Consider the following 14702-nt stretch of genomic DNA (forward strand, 5'->3'; position numbering starts at 1 on the left):
CATTGATAGGTGCATTATTCACACTAAGTTTTCGCTTCTGTTCTTTTTGCGTATCGTGTATGGCGAAAAATATGAAGGAAAAGAGTCCGTGGTTGAAAAACTAGGAAGAAAACTGGTCCTAAGAAAAAGAGGAAGAACGTTCCGATGAAGGATAGCGAGAAACGCTTGCCGAAACCACATAAGTGCGTAGCGCATAAATCCAGGTACAATAATCGATTTATCGAGTTCTTTGAGGCTCTTCCCCCCCTCTCTCCCCCCCCCCCCCCCCCAACATGTTGCCCTCAACGCTGGCCTCCAGGTTGCGGGTAAAAATATCTCCATCAAACCTGCAAAGCAGAAAAACTCGGATATTGAACTGCAAGCTTGCGACAGCAGTTTATTCGCATGGATAATGGTATACTATAAATAGTCCTTCAACGTACCCCAGTGACCGCATTTCTGTCCGCAGCTGTTCTTTCGGATCGATGGGGCTCACCGTCGAGGCCACTGCAATTTTCCTTTTCTTCGAAGAATTTTTTCTGCCCGGCATTTCGCAAGGAAAGCCGAGAAATTCTGACTGGTAATAGAACTGCAGTCACGCACTCAACTATTTTCCGACGCGACACCAGTAATCTCAGGGGACTCAGCAGTAGGTCTCCTGTGATTCTATTGGCTTTCGACGTCGGCGGCATCCGCAGTGTTGAAATATGGCGCAGCAAGGGCGTGAAATGTTTGTAAACCTTTAGAAGTGAAAAAAACCTACTTCGTTTTTACGCGTGTGCTTTATTTAAAGTAATTTATACGGTACAAGAATTTGACGGATTGCCTTGAAATTTGGCCCGACGATTTCCAAGATACCGAGCAACAATACTGTGCGAGGGATTTCCGTTTTGTAAAATTGATCCCCCGCAATGACCTTTGTCGTAAAACGTATCAGTGAGTTTTTGATTATCAAAATTGACAGTAAAATTGCGAAGTAACCAACAGGAATATCGAAAAAGCCTCACACAGTTTTGAAGATTAATGACTTGTGATTGATATGATGCAGTAGTTTTGATTCTGCGGTCGAATTCCATACCCGAAAAATTTGTTCAAAGAGACAACAGTCGTTTTGGGCTTTTGGGACGCACTCTCCTTAGGGCTAGAAAAAATCAAAGCGAAATAGTTTTAACCGGATAGTACATTTCATTAGCTTTGTACTGATATATAGTTTATGGTTGTTGCATTTAAGACAGCGTGCACACATTTTATTTCGCGAAGGACACCCACGAATTTGCTTAATTTCCATGCTGTAACGCACCTTTGGTCATTATATGTTAAAGACGCAATACAAGTTGTTGATTATAATTATTTAGCATTAAGACGCAGTCTCCTTTAGATTCTCTTTAATTTTCGCTCCTGAAATAGATTTCGCTTATAATTTTTCTGTTAACTTCTATTGGCAAGTAAGTCACAAATATGAAATTAGATCGGAGAAATTCTGCTTTATAAATTTTTTCTGCTACAAACTCTCCGCACCCCCTACTGTCCTCGAAACTCAGTGACGAGATCTTGAATTTTGCCAAAATTACAGCTATTCGCTCTGGACAAAACCGCTCACTTGAAACCTTCAAATTTACCAGTTATAAACTATGACCCTTTATCTCAATATTCAGATTAATTGTAATCATAATCGCTAATTATAACATAGCGCGCGTGCTTCCCTATCTAATTCCTATTGGCGTCACCATGGTATATTTCTCAACATACGCACGGCCGTGCGTCCATCTGATGACGTGTGCAACTTGCAGACAAATTAGGGTTTCCGTCGCTTAAAGCTGTTACAAAGTTTCACCGGAAATGGAACTAGAAAATAATGAGTACTTCCCGACTTTTCTCTTGAAATGGAGTTTTTAGCACCCAAAGAGAAGAGCAAAGGTAGCGAAAAAGAGCCCGCGCGTTTTTCAAATTTAACAGAGCCCGAGCTGCAGAAAATTCTCACGGAAAGGCACTCCGCTCGCACTAAAAAATACACAAATTGGTCTGTGGCAACATTCAAAGGTAATTATCACTGTTTTTTTCGTTTGTTCATGCTAATGAAAACAACAATTTACTTAAAGACTCGGTAACAAAATTATTAAAACGAAATAATCCGAGAAGAAAAATTTCCGCAGTTGCTACAGTGTATTTGACTAATTACGCAACAACAACAACAACAACAAGTAAAGTACTTGAAAAGTTGTATCTAAGCTGAGAGATTTATTCAAACACGGTTAAAAAAAATCTTCACGCATTGTCCAGAAACTAAATGGTATTAACATTTTTTTAGCTTGGTGCACTGAGAGAAAAATACAATCGCCGCTTGAAAATATGACACTTGGTCAGCTGGATACAAACCTTCGCAGATTTTACGCAGAGGCTACGAACAAATCAGGAGAAGTGTACAGCAATTCAATTCAATTCGATTCAATTTTGTTTACACTTATTACAACGAAATACAATATTGTACAGAGCATTCTACACGGTTTTCGCCGGTCCGTGGAAAGATTTTTGAACGCACCGCCACTAAATAAAGGCCTAAAGCTCTCATCTGACCCGAGGTTTAAAAGATCAAACGAGATGCTGAATGCACAAGTTGTTAACCTGAAGCGTCTGGGGAAAAAAAACGTAAAGCACAAGCCGGCAATTGAAAACGAAGATTTGGTGCGGCTTAAATCCTCACAGGTTCTTGCACTGAGCAACCCACTCGCTCCTCTACGAAATGTATGGTTCCATGTGGTTCTCTTTTTTTGTAGAAGAGGTCGGGAGGGACAGAGACAGCTCAAACCGACCAGCTTCAAGTTTGAAGTCGACCCAACTGGCCGAAACTACGTGACGATGACACATGACGAGGCTACAAAGAATCATCCCGGTGGAGTATCTGACGTTCCCAGCCCAGAAAAGTACACCCGAATGTATGAAACAGAAGACCCGAACGACGGCTATAAGGCCTTGTAGCTGTACTTATCGAAATTAAATCCAAAGTGCGATTTGTTTTTTCAATATCCACAAAAGAATTGGAGTGTTGGAGACAACGTATGGTATGAAGCGCGTCCCGTCGGAGTGAACCATGATGAAGAATATCCGCGAGCAGCATCCCTGTCAAAAACCTACACGAACCATAGCATCAGAGCAACCGCCATAACTTTGTGGTCTAACGCAGGGATCCCCAACAGACACATCATGGCGATCTCCGGCCACAGGAGTGAACAAAGTCTTGCACATTACAATACGCGCCCATCTTCGTCCCAGCTTCGCAGTTGCAGTGAAGTTCTCTCAAGATGCCTTGCGCGTGGTTCATCTGAGTCTTCTACTACTGCTGTTTGCAGAGAAATTCAAAACAACAGTGTGGTCGTCGCACAAGAGAAGACAACAACAGCAAGTTCCCTGAGCTCGGTCTTCTCCAACTGTACCGTGCCAACGTAAACATCGTTATAACTTCAAACTCCAGTTTCGGCCTTTAACTTTGACTTGAACATTTGACAAATTTGTGTACTTTATCATTCTTTTGACTTGGAAAAACGTTTGTCTTCATTTTCATTGACTTTCAACATATTCAAAGAAAAAAATTTCATTGCCAATTTCGGATGAAACGTTCTCGTTCACCAAACGTGCAAACAATCATTGTGGCATGTTTGTAACCACCCAATGAGAATCTTTGCGTTTCTGTACGCGCATTGAGAGAATTTTGTAATCGATCACAAATAAACCCATTTTTCCGCGCACTATTTTCTTGTCACTATGTTATAAAAGAATTGGTTCATGCCTTTAGCTGTGCGTATATCGAGTTATGGATGCACTTGGGAAGTTTGGAGAGCACCCAAGAAGCTTGAGTTTCTCTCGGCTACAGCTCGAGCAACTCTTACGCTTTTTTCGTGCTATTCAAACTTCCCACGTGCATCCATAACTCGATATACGCACGCTAAGCATGAACCAGTTCTTAATTAGTATAATAAAACCGAGGATACAAAGTTTATCCATTTTGGGCACTTGTCGCAACATGCGATTTGACCCGAATTCAGTGGAAAAAATCACAAAAGTGGTTCGTGTTCACAGGCTTTTCTGCATATCAGTAAAAAGTTCCGTCTATCCGCTACTAAAATCTGTGAAAACATTTGGCCGTCATCCAATAGTTAGTCCGCAAGTGAGAGCTGAACTTGTGTTACTCAGCAAGCACCACCACCTTTCCTTCGCAGATGCTGCGTCCTAAAATCCGCCACAAGGCCAAGGTATTTTCTCTTGTATGACCTTAGAATTTCATTAGTAGGTCAAGAAATAACCAATATGGCTAGAATTTTCTTAATTGACGGTAAAGCAGCACAATTTGTTCCTTATTTTGACGCAACATAAACAAGTTGTCATTCTTCATAGAAATCGGTGGATATTTTTACTAAGCCGCTGACCAGATACATCGCAGCGGAGCATACCTTCCATAAACAAACAATAACCATGGCGAGCGCACCGACTAGACCGATTGTATGTTCACTTTTTTGGAAGTGGGAAAATAACATGCGAAGAATCACGAGGAAAAGAAGAATCGGTTCCCCTTATTCAGTGTATAACAAATCATTTAAAGAGTTTTCACCTGGTGGCGCGAACGTGATGGAATACGAATTGATACTAGCCAGAGCGGGGAAGTCCATTGGACAAAATAGAGAAGTTGACAATCTGTCCGAAGCACCGTCACAATCTAGGGCAATATTGGCGACCTCTGAAGACATGTCAGTATCCCAATCACGAAGGACGGAAAATTTCCTTGCACTGTAAGAATCCCGTGAACTGGCAGATAGTACAAGAGATACAAAAGATGTTTATTTCACCTGCACAAGTTGGGTCGCGTAAGTATTTTCTTTTTCAGTCTTCCATAGTTTCCTGTTTTTCAGTTTTTACAAAGCTTCAACAAAAAGTGGCTTTTACTACGTAAAGCGAAAAAAGGGAGAAAATGTTGAATTAAATTGGCACAAAATTGGTCGTGTTTATTCCAACAATATTTGAGAATGTCACGTCACGCAATGGATTAAAGAGATAAATGTTGGAAGGGATTTGATTCTTTTGTCAGTAAAGTGTTTATAACTTTCGGTTAAAACAACGAAGAAACGAAGGGAACAAAATGTAGTACACGGGGAGCCACACAAGGGAAAGGATAGGCTTTTTCACTTTGCAAGTTGAATATCGTAACAAGTTTTTCGTATGTACATGTGCAGCTAATTTGAATAATTTGGTTATTTATTTATTCTGTGAAAACGAGAAATACAGTCGGATTTGAGAGCACTGAAAAAGTGCTTTTAAAAGTGAGGGTTTAAATATTACAAATTGTATTCCTACGTTTTACTACTTTTGTTTTTCAGTCTGCCGCTAGCTTAACAACGGTGCATAACTTTACTAGGTTAATCTAATTTATGGCGATTTAACTCAATTAAGGGGTACGATTATTCTGGCACGAGATCCAAAGGTGATGTTTTCCTTTTTTTCGTAAAAGGATTTTGTGTGACAGTATGAATATTAAATTCAAGTTACAACAATTTTCCATTGAAAGAGTGGATTGCTTAACATGTCCTTACCACCCTTGTCTTTTAATATATGGTGTAAGTAGTTTGCTTACGCTTTTAAGATGTGCGTTGTTTTCCAGTTGTCACGCATTCAATTGCAAATCACGCTGTACTTTCCAACGCCAAAACGAGGGTATGTTTCTTTGTCCGTAATTTGTGTGGTTCCAATTTATCCCTTTAAAAAAAACTAAGCGCTAAGGAGCTTCTCACAGATATCGCTTTTATTTTCGCGTTAATTTTTTTCTATACGTGAACTGATAATTGAGAATAAAGCAGTGAAGGTGGGAGTGTAGTTAACATCGATCATTTGCACCAACAGCAATCAGCAGAAGGTCGAAACAGACTGGACTCCAAGTACAACAGGATATCACAGCTCTCAAGAGGACGTCAGCATGTTAACTCCTCTGCAAACTGACCCACCTTTAGTTAGAATAAACGAAAGCTTAGACGTATTGGAAACATGTTCAGGTGAAGGAAGAACCAGCCCTTTAACGTGTCAGATGCAAACAGTGTGAGAGAGTGAGTCAGGAGGAGCAAACATTTTTTTGTAAGAAAGGCAACAGAAGCCTGCAAGATAGTCTGTTCAGCCATTACCCCGGAAGGTGCAGAGACGTTGTTCAAAGCTGTTTGCAAGACTGACAGCCCTGATATCGATAATGAGCTCCAGCCTCTCCTAGAAGCATATAGGGATGCACCTTCTAAGGACACGAAGACTAACAAAGGTGCCGGTGCCCCACTGGAAACGCCATTTTATCACAGGGTCAGGCTTGATACAGTCAAAGTCAACCATTTTTTTGGAATTCATAAACAGACCGTATTTCTATCAAGACGTTTCCTACGGAACACGCACACTTAATCTTGGTAGAGGAGAAAAGCTTGTAATGCCGAACGTCATCCAAACAGTCGCTAGGTCCACAATGGCTGCTTAAACTTTGCCAAGAAGAGGAGTTTGACTCTTTGAGTTGTGCAACTCTCTTTCGTATTCTTGATGTGCGCGAAGCGTCTCAAAGGAAAGCTCTCAAAGATCTTGATAACGTAGCCACGGATGCCGGGAACGGCAGCTTTTGAAACACTTGAGAGAGTGGTCGAGGAGCTCCAAAGGGCTGGCGCAAGTCCGGAATGGGGTGATAATATCAAGGAGAAGCTTAATCAAGCCAAGAGGTATCTGAAAACAGACTATAAAGTTCATTGCAAAGTAGAGTCTAGTCCATGTGCAGATCATTGTAGGGTGTTCACCCTGAGCGATGCGAACGACGAAGCGTTTAAACAGGAATGTGAGCACCCGCACAGTCTACAGTGTGACATGTGCGAGAACCTGAAATCAGTATTAGAAGAAATTGAAGCTTCCTTAAAGAACGAAAGCCAAACAATTTGCTTTTACGGCCAAGAAGAGCAAGAAGACATTTTGTATGACTTCTTGCAAGCAGAGAAGCATATATTTGATTTAAAAGCCTAATATTTTGCGTTCGGAAAATCAAGATCTAGCCAAACAAGATGTCTTGAAATCACCCGATGAAACATCAGTGATAACAATGGACTGGGCGATGAAATTTTAGTGCCAAAAGTATAGGGAGAAACAGCTCGACCGGTTGACTCAGTTGGTTGAGCATCGGACTACCGTGTGCGAGGTCGTGGGTTCAAACCCCAGCCGGACCAACACTCAGGGTCTTTAAATAACTGAGGAGAAAGTGCTGCCCTTGTAATGACATCTGCAAATGGTTAGACTTTCTAGTCTTCTCGGATAAGGACGATAAACCGTAGGCCCCGTCTCACAACACTTCAATGTTCATAACGCTGTGTGACGTTAAAGAGCCCACACACTGATCGCAAAGAGGAGGGCATGGAGTTCCCGGTGTGCTGGTCTCGTCTTTGTGCTTTTTCATGATTAGTAGTAATGTAAACCGCATTTGAATTTATGCATATAGAAAATGCGGTAAATAAATACCATTACCAAGATTAATACCTTGTGATTGATATGATGCAGTGGTTTTGATTCTGCGGTGATGAAAAATGTATTTCGATTTTATTACTGGCATTCGTTTACCAAGTTTCCGATAGAAATATGGCCGTGTTAGCTGAGTAGCACAAGTTCAGCCCTCACTGGCGGACTAGCTACTGAATGACGGCCAAATTTTTTCACAGATTTTAGTAGCCTATGAATGGAACTTTTTACTGATATACAGGAAAGCCTGTGAGTACGAACCACTTTTGTGATTTTTTCCTCTGAATTTGGGTCAAATCGCATGTTTCGATAAGTGCCCAAAATGGATAAACTTTGTATCCTCAGTTTTATTTATTTATTTATTTATTTGACTTCGCCTTCAAACTTAAAACTATAAACAGAACATAACAACGTGAAACAGAAAAAAAGAGCGATCACTGTGTTAAGGCAGGGTGACCACAATAGCTAGCGCCAATTACTGCTGGCCTAAGATTTACAAAGTTCTAAAACACTCGAATACTAGTTAGCGATTATAATTACAATTCATCTGATTATTAAGATAAAGGGTCATAGTTTATAACTAGCGAAATTGAAGGTTTCAAGTAAGCGATTTTGTCCTGAGCAAATAGCTGTAATTTTGGCAAAATTTACGATCTCGTCACTGAGTTTCGAAGACAGTAGGAGGGGCAGAAAGTTTGCGGTAGAAAATTTTTATAAAGCAGAATTACTCCGATCTAATTTCATATTTGTGACTTACTTGCCAATAGAAGTTAACAGAAAAATTATAAGCGGAATCTATTTCAGGAGCGAAAATTAATGTGAGGATCTAAAGGAAACTGCGTCTTAAAATTCATTTGTTAATTTAAGCAGAAAAAACTAGTCTTAAAATCCGTGCGAGTTATTCGGGAAACAAATGTTAAAAAAGGTTAATTTGCCATCGTTGTGACCTAACAGGCTAATCTTCAGTCTTCTTTTATGGCTTATAATGATTTTTTGTTTTTGTTTTGTCTTTTGTTTGTGTGATTTTTGGATTCGATTGGAATACTTGAGAAAAAGTCTCACGAAGATAGGAGGAGGCTTTTCTCCATGAAACGTTATACAACGGAAATGCTTGGACACAACCTAGATCCCAAAACTAAGTTAAAAAAAAACAAAACAAAAATATAGCAATGAAAATAACAGAAAATGCAATCTCTGTAGGGATTTCCTGTGTTGTTTTCCATTGGTCGGCCTGACATCGTTGACATCTGCTGTAATGGTGTGCAAAAACTGTGCAAATCCTTGGAGGCCGAAAGCTCAGGGCTTATTTGACTACAAGTAATTCCCTCCATTCAAACGAATATAATGGGTTGATATATTTTCCAAATTTGAACGAAATTTGGCTGGCAAGATATTCGTCACACACTAATGCACCAAGCACCTAGCGCGTAAGACTGGTTGAAAAATATACAATTATCAAACTTTACAATAGATTTTCTCACTACCCAATGTGCATATCGAACAAGCCCGAACGCTATGTTAACCCATTATCTCCTGAAGGATATAGTGTAGCTTGTTGGGATATCTGCATTAATGTGAGAGCTGGTAGTTAATGCAGTCAAAGCACACACTGACAGTTTAGGGTTTCGGTGCTTTGATCGCCTACAAAGCAGAAAGCTTTATTTTCAGATTTTACAGCTTAATAGCTTTACATTAATATATAGTTAACGTTTTTAGGATTTCTATAAAACCAGTCGGAGTAAGTTTGGAATAACCCGTTAACGATTGTCCTCGAAATTTCACATTTGCCCTTAAACCTTCGTTTTTGTGCATTTTTCGTACAATCTTTCGCCTCGGACAATATCGTCCGATATAACAGCTCCTTGAGGGGTGTAATTGCTTAATAACCGCGCGCTTAATTTAGGACCACTTGACGATTTTTTTTTGTCCAATAATAACGCGTATATTATAATCCGTGAATTATAATTCATCATAACAAACGATCCCTCAATAGCAAATTGACATTTAATTTGGAGAGTATTTCGATAAAATTTCGTCCGACTCTTTCTACTTACCGGGAGGAACAAATGAGAAATCTAACTTGTATCCTCTGCGCTTGACACGGCCGTTCGAGTGAAAGGTTATTACAGCATAGCGTCCAGTGAAACTGATGTTCAATCCAGACTTCACCCCACAGTATGTACCTACGGTATAGTTGTTATCATTGGAAATCCTCAAGTAGTCATACCTGCAAACAAGAAAGACGCATTTGTTTAGTTCATTTATGATGAGATAACATAAGCTTAAATAACATGAGCAACACAACTTGATAAGATAAGATGTGACAAAGTCACACGCATTGTTATATGCCTACTGAGTTAAAGGAGCACGGCTAATAACTAACAAATAAGTGACACATATACAAAGTAGAGCAAACATTACAATATTACAATAAACTATTTATGACTAATCGACAAGGTAATTGATACAAAATGCTAAAGGAATCCATGGCCGAATAATAAATGATGCACATACAACGAAACAGACAAACAAACCTTATAGACAGCTTACCTATCAATTTGTCTAGAAAAATAAGCAAAGGTTCCAAAACAACCCATAATCAGGCCAGCATGAGGTACAGACAGGCGCGAAGAGTAGAAAATCAGATAACATACATGTAAATGCAAAACTAGTTTATCACACGTGTGTCATGACAATAAATGACAAGGCAGTCTTGTTATTGATTTGATTTTTTTTAGTTAAATCTTTTATTTACCTACAATACTACAGTACAGTACTTGCATTACTACATTACTTGAATACCACAGTACTTACAATACTACAGTACTTGCTTTACTACATTACTTACAATGCTACAGTATTTACAAAAACTACAGTACTTACAATACTACATTACTTACAATACTACAGTACTTACAATACAACAATTACTTACAATACTACATTACTTACAATACTACGGTACGACGTTACTTACAATACTACAGTACTTGCAATACTACATTACTTACAATACCACTTATTATCTTATAAGAAGCCAAATTGTTGGGCTGAGGTCATATCCTATTTCACCCGAGGTGTTAATTACAAAACCTGAGGTGAAAGGATTGTTCAAAAATTGTTCAATTGATTGTTCAATTGTTCAAAAAAAAAAAAAAAAAAGAAATTTGCATAAAATCTACTGACTTGTTTTAAAAACATTACATTAAATTATTTAAGGTAATCCAGAATACTTTTATGATCATACCTGTTACTGCTTATATATAAATGTCGGCCCTTAACCTTGGTGTTTCTTATTCCGTGCTCATCTCGGGCTTTCATCATCGCCTTGATTAACTTTCTTCTTTCATCTTGTATAGCTTTGGTGTAGTCTCGTGATATATGAGACAGTGTAGGTAGTGGAGTTTTTAATCCTGCCTCTTTCAAACCAAACGCGGTCTCTGTCCTCCCGACAAACGAACCTAGCAATGATTGGTCTGCATCTATCTTCGGACATCTTTCCAACCCTGTGAACTGCATGGAATCGAATTTGAGAGGTGTCAACATCAAGGTATTTTTCGATGACATCGTAGATAAGAGCTTTACAGTCTTCCTCTTCTGTTTCAGGAATGTTGTTGAATCTTAAGTTCTCTCGTCTAGAATACTGCTCTAGGTTAATATTACGTTCAACTTCCTCCTTTAACTTTAACTCCAACTCAGCGGCCATTTTATGTAGTGATTCGACGTCAGTAGCATGCTTCTTCGATTCCTGTTTTACTTGCTCTTTTAAGGATTCAGCCTCACCTTGAGTAAATTCTATGCTATTTTCAAGTTTTTGGATCGAAGATTTCACCTCGTTTATGTCAGCTTTAAATTCATATCGTAGCTTGCCCAAGTCTGCATGTAACTCTGCTAGTCCGTCGGTGACTAATTTTTTCAAACAGTCAATTGAGTCCTTCAGTTCTTTGTTTAGGCAACTGCCATCTTCGCCAGTGGGCATACTTTCATCGCTTGTCGAAGAACTTGACCCGCGTTTTGATCTTTTTCTTCCCATTTAGCTTACTCCTCTTCCCAGCAGATCAAATGTCTAACTAGCAGGCTCCCGGTTAGCGGTTGTGTTGAGTATTAGGTGTAGAAATCCATATTTCTACCGGAGCGTTTTCAATGGCGTCCTGCCGCCATGACGCTAGGACCAGTCCCTGATTTGATTCTTAGCCGCAGATCAAGACAACAACAACAACAACAACAACAAGAACGAACAAACAAAGAACCAAACAACGAAACAGGCCAATGAGTCTAGAGATAAAAATGGCTACTTTTAGTATAATGAGACTAACAAGTAACTTTGTTCTTTGGAATGTCCCAATAAAACGTTTCGAGTAGTATACACCTTTCATCAATCACAACAAACAAAACAAAACAAGGGAATAATCAAAACTGGCCATTATCATGCAATGGAGGTTACGTAATGTATATACTGAACACTGACTCGATAGTCTTGTACCTGCAATATCGATGACTCTGAAGTCTAAAATAATAAAAGTAAATCTTCATGGCCATCCCGTGTGGAATATAAACTCGGTAGACACAGTCCATGTTGTTTGGGTACCTGCTTGGATATCCGGGACTTGTCAGCACGTTGTTGACAACGGAACCACACCCTGTTGGATTGCGTAGACATTTAGTTTTCATGAGTAATTTCTTAGATACAGATTTTGCGCTAAAAGTTTACTGTCTCATTTTCAAAATGCTTTTTTATCAAGAACTGAAACCAAACTAAACAAACAGTGTAATTCTATCCGCGCGAAAATATTTGTTTAGATCAGTTGTTAACAAGTCTTACTATTATATTGCTTCATTGTTTTATGTCCTTTTTTTTTACTTTATAAATACTTACCATTGACACGTTTAAACCAAACTAAACAAACAGTGTAATTCTATCCGCGCGAAAATATTTGTTTAGATCAGTTGTTAACAAGCCTTACTATTATATTGCTTCATTGTTTTATGTCCTTTTTTTTTTTACTTTATAAATACTTACCATTGACACGTTTTATCTCATTTTAGCGTTCATGACAATCTTACCGATTTTAACTGTTAGTAATATATTTATGCTAAGCTTTGTAAGTTAATCTCACTTGAAAATGACCTCGGAGAGGTCGAAACGACATGTTTTTTTAGCGTTTACTTTTTTTTTCAAAACAAATTATTTTTAAATAACCATTATATAAAAGTTAAAGGGAAGAGAAAAACTGAGTGAAAGAACGCAAAAAAAAACCCGTTTTAATTAAAAATGATTACTCTCCATTTCAGTACATTCCAAAAAATATTCACTACAAGTTCAACGTTTAGGTATTAAACTCTGCCAAAATCAGCATAAAATAAAAGTATACATTAATTAGAGCATAGCTTTGTTCAGTGTAACTGCTTTATTAAGAGCGGCTGCCTGTAAGAATCGAGAACTGCATTTCAGCGACCACTTGGTCGAATTTCTTATATTTTGCCTGAAGATACCCTTGGATTAACTATTTTCGAAAATCATACTTTAAAGTTCCAAGGTATTTTATTTTTTGACTGAAATTGCAAGAGTTTGAAATGCGGCCTTAAGGTGCGGTCACGGGCCGATGAACACCGCGAAAATTTAGGTCAAAGGACGAAGCCCCGTTCACGGTGTAAAATAACTCAATGAACTTGAAATTTTACACAAACCTAGACCAACCATCTCACAAGAAAATTAATACAATAAAAATTCCAAAATCACCGGTTGCTTTCTAAAGCATGCAGATTTGTGTTCGCTACTCAAAATGACATTGAAACTAATGCCTATTTTCATTAAAATAAAAGTGTTTCTGGTATGTAATTTTCTCTAAATTAAATTTCATATCTCGAAGAACGAAGAAAAGAACTTTATTTGATCCAAGTTTCAAGCTCTCATTCAAACTCTTTTCCACTCAAGGACGATCGATTATGCGTGCGATACTTGCGGCTCGCAATTCACGTCACGAATTATGAGATCAGAACCGATTCACAAACACTTGACATCTAGAGCCCGTGAATGTTTCCAAACATCACATATTGGTCCCTAAAACTAATCAGACTGACTGAAGACAGCCATTCAATGTTTTCCGATCCCAGATTTCTTTCCTATTCGGCTCTAAAATAATATATTTATTCCGGTCAATTAGCCTACGAAACATGTGCAACAAATTTGTCCCATGAACCTACAGTAGTTTAATGGCCTTCGCTCCCAATAGTCTCGCGTATCTCTGTGGTAGAGCATCCGAACTAGTAATCGGAAGGTCTTAGGTTTGACTCCTGATAGGAGCACTCGAAATTTATTTTTTCGAGTTTGCCTGTGTCATTACTGAATAATACATCATTCTCATTTGTTCACCAGGCTTAAAAAAAGATTGCATCACGTTTCATTTCATAACTTCAGAAAAGTAGCGAAATTAAGCGAAAACCAATCAGAAACATTAAAGAAAACAATAATTCTACCTAACAACAAAAGTTATATCAAGAAAAGATTTTTCTTTATTTTAATAAGGGATTTTTCATTTTGTGAAGAAAAATGCCTGTCAAAATTTGGTTTGCATGGCAAGATCAAAGTCAATGAATACAAACGACAACATAAAACTTTTTTTAGTTAAATTTCTGAAAAGAACCTTAATTTTCATGGAGTTTGCGCAAATATTAAAAAAAGTTATTCAGGTTCAAAGTCGCCGTGAACAGAATCCCTCCTCCCAATCTACATACTGTTAATCTAAATTTATAAAAGAAACAAGTAAAGTGTGTATAGTGTTCTCGTGTTCTTAAAGTGACGTCAGCAACCACTAGATCCATGCTCCTTAAAACTCGGTCGTGAACCAAAATGGTGGTAATTTTAGGCGATTTTCTGTATTTCAACAAGGCCCAATATAGCGAAGATTTCGCCAAATCAAAAAAATACTTCGGCAGATATCCCTACCAAAATATGGCGATTTTGTGGGAGAAGAAAATGGCGGTGGAGGGGTTTAGGTGCAATTTAATTGAGTGAGCTCAGCATGTTGCTAGTATCAATGGCGGCTGCCTGAAGTAGACTTTTTGTTAGTGAAAACTTACAAGTAAAGAAATATTATACATAACTTCCATGTTTTTATTTCAGCAAGTCATTCGGAAGCCTCCTTTCATGTTAAATATCTGACTTTAAAGTATTTAAGCAACTCTCCTTAAAATAATATCCTCTATTCACATAA

General features: G+C 38.4%; 1 protein-coding gene and 1 pseudogene across 1 annotated transcript in view; one reads left to right on the forward strand and one right to left on the reverse strand.

Annotated features, from left to right (window-relative positions):
• Positions 1–14702, reverse strand: part of LOC146456960 (scavenger receptor cysteine-rich domain-containing protein DMBT1-like) — a gene marked incomplete at its 3' end in the record, with an annotated part of 596400 nt that overhangs the window by 550720 nt on the left and 30978 nt on the right. The window contains exons 4-5 of the mRNA XM_085092482.1: positions 11972–12128; positions 9543–9715 (exon numbers count right to left, since the gene is read on the reverse strand). Of these exons, the coding sequence (XP_084948608.1) occupies positions 9543–9715; positions 11972–12128 (330 nt within the window). The remainder of the gene's footprint in view (positions 1–9542; positions 9716–11971; positions 12129–14702) is intronic.
• LOC146456981 (uncharacterized) lies at positions 2502–3466 on the forward strand (annotated as a pseudogene).

This window comes from Pavona decussata, unplaced genomic scaffold (genome assembly GCF_977016875.1).
Source record: "Pavona decussata unplaced genomic scaffold, jaPavDecu1.1 SCAFFOLD_252, whole genome shotgun sequence".
NCBI lineage: Eukaryota > Metazoa > Cnidaria > Anthozoa > Scleractinia > Agariciidae > Pavona > Pavona decussata.